We start from the raw sequence: 7506 nt of genomic DNA, 5'->3' as shown, positions 1-7506 counted from the left end.
TCTTACAGTAAAAGCTTTAGTACCTGTAAATATAATTCTAATCTAGGGACTTAAAGACCCTTCAATGATAAAATCAGAATACATGGAAAGACAATAAATATCTTAAGACAATAAATGACTTAAAAAAGCCTTATATTCAATGAATAAAAATATTTATTTTTAAGTTTTAAGTGGGTTAATAAATGTCTTAAGATATTTTCACGTTGACTTTTTTATTTTCTAATATAAAAAATTTGTTGGTGAGTAGGTGGCATCCTCGTTATTTAGATGACGCGCTCGACCTCACCTGGTGGCCAGACCTAACCTTCTGTTATCTATTTGGATATGTCATCGTGTTCTTTTTTACATGGTGTGGTGCGTAAAGGTGTATGGTGGTTGAATTATCGCCAATGATTATATTATTTTTTTCTTCTTTTTTTTTGTCTCTTTTACCAGATAAAATGCATGATTGTTTTTTTTTTTTTTCAATTTCAATCCTTATTCTTATAATTTCTTATTTTGTTCCTATTCTTTTTATAGATTTTTTTTATTTTAAAAAAATATTCCTTAAATTACAATTTTCATATGTTTTTTTTTATTTTGGTCCTTATTCTTTTGATTTTTAATTTTTTTTCTTGGCCTTTTTGTTTTTAATTTCATCCTTTAATCAAAGTTATTGTTGTTTTATTTTTTTTTCAATTTGACCCTCATTTATTTTTTCCTTTTGTTAAAGGTATTTTTCAATTCAATTTAACCATCAAATTGAAAAGTTTTGTTTGTTCTCTAGTTATTTTTTTTTATTTTCGCCCTCATTTTTTTAAGATGATTTTGTGTGATTGATTTTATTAACTGATTTCATCTTTCGACATTTGATTTGCTGGGGATTCAACTTCGTATGATCTTATCATTCTATATTATCTTTTTTTTTAAAATATTAGTTTTGTGATTATCTTCAGTTTATTTTCTATTAGTTTATCCCGGTCTCATAATCTAGGTCACAAATTTCTAATTTGTTTGTTCTTGTGTAATTTTTTTTATGTGGGTTTATTCAATAAGTTTTCTTTTTTTTTTAATCTTTTAGGTCACATGTTTTTTTAGGTATGAGTTTATCTTTTATTGATTTAAATAAACAACTTCAGTAAAGATAATCAGGTAAGTATCTCATTTTATATGATTGAATATCTTGATTTATATTTATCTTTCAATTTTTGTAATTTATCTTTTGGTTGTTATTAATGATTTTTTTTGTTTATTTACATAAATAATTATTAATTTATTTAATTAAATGCTTATATAGGCTTTTCTATTTATCATTTAAATTTTTTTATATAAAAAAACAAATCAAAGAAATTACATTACTAATTTTTTTTAAAAAAAAATTACAACTCGCGGCGCATAGCGAGTTGGATAGCTAATATAAATAAAAGTAAAGGTAGAAAGGCAAGTTAGCATAAATAAATAAAACATAGCAGGGATTAATTAAATCTTTTAACCACACACGCACACACTGACACACACAGCCAAATTCTTACCATGTTCTTGACTTCTACTTAATATCATCATTATTTCTGGACAATAATTTTATTAATTAACTGAAATGCCTAATGGACTTGGTAGAAAGTCAATCAAGATCCCACCGAAAGTCAACCGAATCACGAGGGATGTGGGTCTTGTACTCCTATCAACTACTTAATGCTGGATAAGAACATATTAAAACATGCTCACATCATATAAATAAATTAATGTGAGACAATTAACAATAGATTTATATAGTAGAATTTGGAATCAAAACCTTTAAAATGTAGCACTACGTACCTCTCATGTGGATCTATAAAGTAGCCTAGTAGTGGCCTAGTTGCCTTATTAATTATTGATAAAATGCTTCCCACGGTCGACTCTAAGATGGAAAAGGATTAAAAAATAAATAAATACATAATGCCAAAATTTGTAGATACCTGCTGCATCATGCAGTATTGATCACGCTTTTCTTAGCTATTTAGATTGCGTTTTGCATTTTAAAAATGTATTTGGTATAAAAAAAAAGTTTAATACTTTTTCGTGCTTTTACATAATTTTTTATGTAAGAAAAAATATATATAAAAAAATTATTTTAATATATTTTTAAATAAAAATTATTTAAAAAAAAACACCATGCAACATAATACAAATATTTATTTAGAAATTTATTTTTTCGTTTTGTGGGATAAACATCAATAAAGACCTTTTATATAGATCTTAGGGCATGCCTGAATTAATCTGTAGATGACAATTAGCCCTAAAATTAATTAGTCTTATTTGTGTTTTGACGATTTGTATGTATAGCTTGCTATTAGCTGTGACTATACCTATTACTTTACCTAGTTAAATATGATTTAATTCAGTACTCTAGTGTATAAAATGTTTTTATATACATTTCTAGAAGTTTTTTCTTTTCTTTTTGAATTCAAGGAAAGTCGGACAAGTGCACAATTAATGCACACTTGTTGAATGTGATGGTAACTTTGTTTGACCTAACACTCAATACAATTTCCATGACCTGCAGCAGACAATGTTAGAAAAACAAGATCTCGAGGATATCTTTTATTTTATTAGATCGACAATGAGAGTGGTATCGAACAAGTGCAATGATTTTATCTCATCTCTTTGTTTTTTTTTTTTTAAAGTTATTTGGGACTCTCCCTACCATATCAGATGTTTGCATCCGTCAAGTATTAAAGACAAAATAAAAAATGATCTGTCCATAGTGGGAGAGCTGGAACTCCTCGATTCCCGAAAAGAGAGATTATGATCACAACGCAATCATGCCTACAAACATGATTAGATGAATGGCTGCTTCCTCGCATGAAGGTGATAGCCACATCGTTTCCTTGGTAGTTGGATAGAAGAAAGGCAGAGGAAGAACATAATTACAAAACAAGCACTTGCATTTGGTTGGATATTATTGAATCTTCAAAACAATAATAGCCCAAAATGGAATTAAATATAGACAAAAATAAAAAAAAACATCTATATTAAAAAAAACAAGAAGATCTCAGTGACATAACAATCATATATACTCTTTGTAATGGTTTTCATCACCAAATCCAGCTTGTCATTCACAAATGCCCGTTCCATTGATCAAACACCTAGCAACTCATGATTGACGCTGTCTAATGATTTGTTTTAGGAGCATTACAAGGGTATTGCTCGAAATTGGACGGCATAACCTTTTTTGAAATACAAAGACAATTCTCAACACGTCAGAAGATGCCGCATCGCCCTTTTTTAAGTTCATATACATAGCGACGATTATATATTTTATGTTTTAGAATAAAGGAAAACTGAAGGAAAGAGATTCAAAATCAACTTTTAGATGAGTTTGTATGCTTATTCCAGCAGATATACCGCATATCGATCCTATAAACTTAAATAGCATCTCTCAAAGATATGCTATGGTGCCATTACATCAAGCAGAGATACATAGGGTAAGAGTTTTTTTTTTTGGAGAATACACCAACTTAGATATATAATTAATAGTACCTCTAAGACCCGGTCGAACCAGAAGAAATCGGTGTTCCTATTTTTTTCTATGAAAGACAATAAAGTAACAATAGCCAATCACTAATTAAACCATAGAAAGAATAGGGTTAGGTCATCTTTTTTTCACAGCATCCAAATAGTATTATTGATTTTCTAATTATAATTTGAAATGAATGGAGCACTTAACTTTTCACCTGATAGAAATTAATACAATTAAAACTTTACCTAACAATTTATTTTTTTAGATTGAGAAGTTTCTTTGTAATCACCGTCTCATAGCTGAAAGAACGAAATGATTTGGCTACTGATCGGTTTAGATTATTTTCAGCCGATGAATTTCTTAGGGCTAGCTAGAAACTGGTAAGGCTATATGATCAGTAATGCTACTCGTATATATCAGAAAACGACCTTGCTCGAAAGGCCGGGGGGGGGCCGCCGGAGAGCTTTTAGGCCAGTAGGTCCGAATGCGCCACGCTATAAAAGGCTACCGAGAGGACTTTTGATGGATCCTAATCTGCCAAGAACTCCCGTCTTAAAAACGAAATCTAGTAACGCAAGTCAAAAAGATGACAAAGTGATGTTAATCAGGCAACTGACTTTGTAAGCAAAATCAATGTTACCTTACCTCTGCCACTGGTTGGATTCATACAAGAAATGAAAAGCATATTCTTTTAAATTGAACAATTATGGTTAAAGACAAAATGTCAGGAGAAATTATTGCATCATAATGTTAGGATTTAATGCGTTAGTTAATCATATATTAATTTTCCGATTCGTTCAGTAGTTTATGAACTAAAAATGTACATGGATCGTTGGACTAATGAAATCTATAGATATATCTCGATTTGAGATCATGATTCAACTATTCATATTTATTTAATTATAAAGTTTTTTTTCCTCATATTTTCTTGATGTTTAGCATTATTATTACTATTATTTGATACCATACATAGTTTAATTAATCAATTGCATATCTAATAATTTATTTTGCTAAAATCAAACACTAGTTTTAGTAATTTCTTTATCATTAAAGAAAGCCCAATTAATAAAAAATAATTTAAAATTATGTTTATTATATTGAAACAGGCATGCACCCTGGTTAGGCACATACATGCTCAAATTATATTAATTAGTTGATCCCATCATCACACATGGTTTTTATTAATTAAAGAGTCGAAAACAAGAGAAAAAGGAGAAAAAAATAAATAAAAATAGCACAAGCTTCTTCAACAGAATCCATTTTCTTCCACATGAGACCCTTTCGCATCCCCGTTTGCTGCATTACCCAAACATTCCTTCATGTAATACTCAAATTTCTCGTGCACACTCTCTGGCACCGATAGTAGCACCCTCACAGCATCAAAATCACCAGCAACTGGTAAAAACAAGCAGTAAATATCACTTGTCAGGGGACCCATATGTAATGGTTTACCTTCTCCAAAATCCAAATCCTCTAACCCTAACTTAGACCATTGGGATATAACCAAACTCATCGGAAGGTCCGTTTTTACTGATTTGTCCTCCAACAAATCAATCATCGACCTCACATAATCATCAGTTAAACTTGACTTAGCTTGTTGAACCAATTTGACCCCGTGGTACATGTTGCTAGTGACCAAATCCTGGGCACAAGACTGTGCACATCCTAACACGAATCCGTTCCCATAATACCCTTGTGGTATTTCTGGGATTAACTTTTTCCTGACATTTACGGAGAAAAGAAGCTTGACGTTGAGTGAAGGTGACAAGTCCAGTGCCCTAACCCAAGAACGCCATGTGTGAGATGCCAATACTTCAAAGGTGGTACACTTCAGCGATGGCACGCACTGCTTCTTGAGGTGGAGGATATGGGAGGCAGTGAAGGTTAAGGATGATGGCACTAGTGGCTGAGATCGTAGAAAATGGTTAATGTCCATGTCCAAGTGGCCATTTTCTCCAGGGGCAATTCGGACATATTCTGGGTGAGTGAAGGTTATTTCTGGGGGGTTTCGGGGTTTTAACACGTGGCGGCTGTGCAACGGTAAGATTGGCAGATCAAGATTCCGTTTTGTGGTGATCTGGGCCCATGCATGTAAAAACTGTGATGTGCCTATGCCATCACATACACAGTGATTGATCGACGTGCACACGATCATCCCTCCACACCTGAGAGTCGTCACCTGAAAAGAAAAAAATGTGAAGGTAAATTCTTCAAGTGTGATTTTTAAGAAAAAGGCTCCTTTCAAAAGACCAAATAAAAAATTTACTATGCATTTAATATCCTAAATCATTCTATAATTTAATTTATTTTATAATTATAAAAAATATAAACTATAATTTTCTTAAAATATATAATAAGATAAATATAAATATAAACTATAATTAAAGTTTAAATGAATATCGTACATTATGGTGTGTAGTGAGTTTCGTACATGCGAAGGCCATTGAATGCGGAACGTCCAATTATTCAATTTTCTGGAAACCAATACGAGAAATAAATTCGGAAAATTATAAGAGAATGGTAGCCAAGAAATTGAATAATAAAGTAAAGATAAATTCGGAAACTAGGGACAATTCGGTAGAGAAAAGGAGAGGCTCTCAAAACTCATTACTCACCAACCAAGACAAGTGAAAGGAACAAAGGAGAGTTTAGCAATATGTGATGATAGAAGGGTAGGGAGTAGGGACATCTACTACAACATTATCCTGAGTATGAAGCGAGGCAAACAGAGTAAAACGGTGTCGTTAGCCATATATATATATATTTTGTTGCCTTGGCACCATCATGTATGATTGAAAGAGAAAGATCATACTGGACAACTTGGAACAACATGTGTTTATCTATAATTGGTAACGTCAGAGGATCTGGGAGCACTAAAGCAAATAGGCGATCTGGCAAAATTTTCGAGGATTGAATAAATTAATGAAGGAACGAAAGCACATTAGCCATTGGTAGGTGCTAATTAATTATGAAAATTATTAATTAAGCAACAAGTCAGTCAATAAACACTCTGATTGCTCATTTCCAGTAAGTTGATTAATTTGTTGCATAGTATATTAATTAACCATGAATAATTAATTCAGGGTCTAGGAAATATAATGATTTTGAGAGAGAAAAATTATTCAAGAACCCTGAAGAAGTAAGTGACTCCTGGAAAATAAAAGCAAACAGGAGAACATTTCAAGAAAAGTCTCTGCAGGAAATATGAAAGAAGAAGAAGAAGAAGCTAACCTGAACTACAAGAGGAGGAATATCCAAGAAACTCTGAGCTTCCACTCTGTATAGAAGTTTTCTCCAGGACTTGTTTGGTTTCATGGAAAGATCAAGAAACTCTTCAGCAGTTATATCCATGAAAGCTTCAGCAAAGACAGCACCTTCTCCATTGCAATCAACCTCAAGCTTTTGATCAACTTCTGTGCTGGCTCTCAACCTCCCAGCTAGAGGGTAGTAATGCACAAGAACTTTGGAGAGTGAATATTTCAAGATATCAAGGCTTATAGATTTTTTGAAAAGGTAGAGATATTTAATAGAGAACCTTAAAAACTTTTGATCATCAAGATTGGAAAGGTACAGAGAATGCTTTGGTGTTGGGCTGCTTGGAAAGATTAAGGTTGGTTGGTTCTGATAGAAACAGTCTGGAAGTTCCGGTAATTTTAACATGTTAGTGTTCTTTTCGTACTCTTCAGGTGCTTGTTGACGATGATAATGATGATGATGATGATAGATAAGTTAGAGAGAGAGAGAGAGAGAGAGAGAGAGAGAGTACGAGTTGATTGATAGACAATTAAGAGAGTGGGAGAGAGGTAGAGCTTTTGTAGACAAGAGACACAGAGATCTACGGTTAGATATGGTGAAGGTACGATCCGATTCCTTTATAAGAGTGAGGCTAAGAAGAGTGCGTGCATTTATCTACCTTTTGTAAGACCTTGTCCGTACACTTGACATTTTAACATCATAAAACACACACACTATATTTATAAATACACCCACACACACACACTATACACACACACACACACACACACACA

At 32.3% G+C, this 7506-nt stretch overlaps 1 protein-coding gene across 1 annotated transcript; it reads right to left on the bottom strand.

Annotated features, from left to right (window-relative positions):
• Window positions 1-4602: 4602 nt before the first annotated feature.
• LOC7471937 (alcohol acyltransferase 9) lies at window positions 4603-7249 on the bottom strand. Its single transcript, XM_024594891.2, has 2 exons — window positions 6710-7249; window positions 4603-5657 (listed from the first exon to the last, which is right to left on the bottom strand). Exons 1-2 carry the CDS (start codon window positions 7136-7138, stop codon window positions 4725-4727), a joined length of 1362 nt encoding a protein of 453 aa, XP_024450659.1. The 5' UTR covers window positions 7139-7249; the 3' UTR covers window positions 4603-4724.
• Window positions 7250-7506: the final 257 nt, after the last annotated feature.

Source organism: Populus trichocarpa, chromosome 2 (assembly GCF_000002775.5).
Source record: "Populus trichocarpa isolate Nisqually-1 chromosome 2, P.trichocarpa_v4.1, whole genome shotgun sequence".
Classification (NCBI taxonomy): domain Eukaryota; kingdom Viridiplantae; phylum Streptophyta; class Magnoliopsida; order Malpighiales; family Salicaceae; genus Populus; species Populus trichocarpa.
This window is presented reverse-complemented; position numbering and strand designations above follow the sequence as displayed.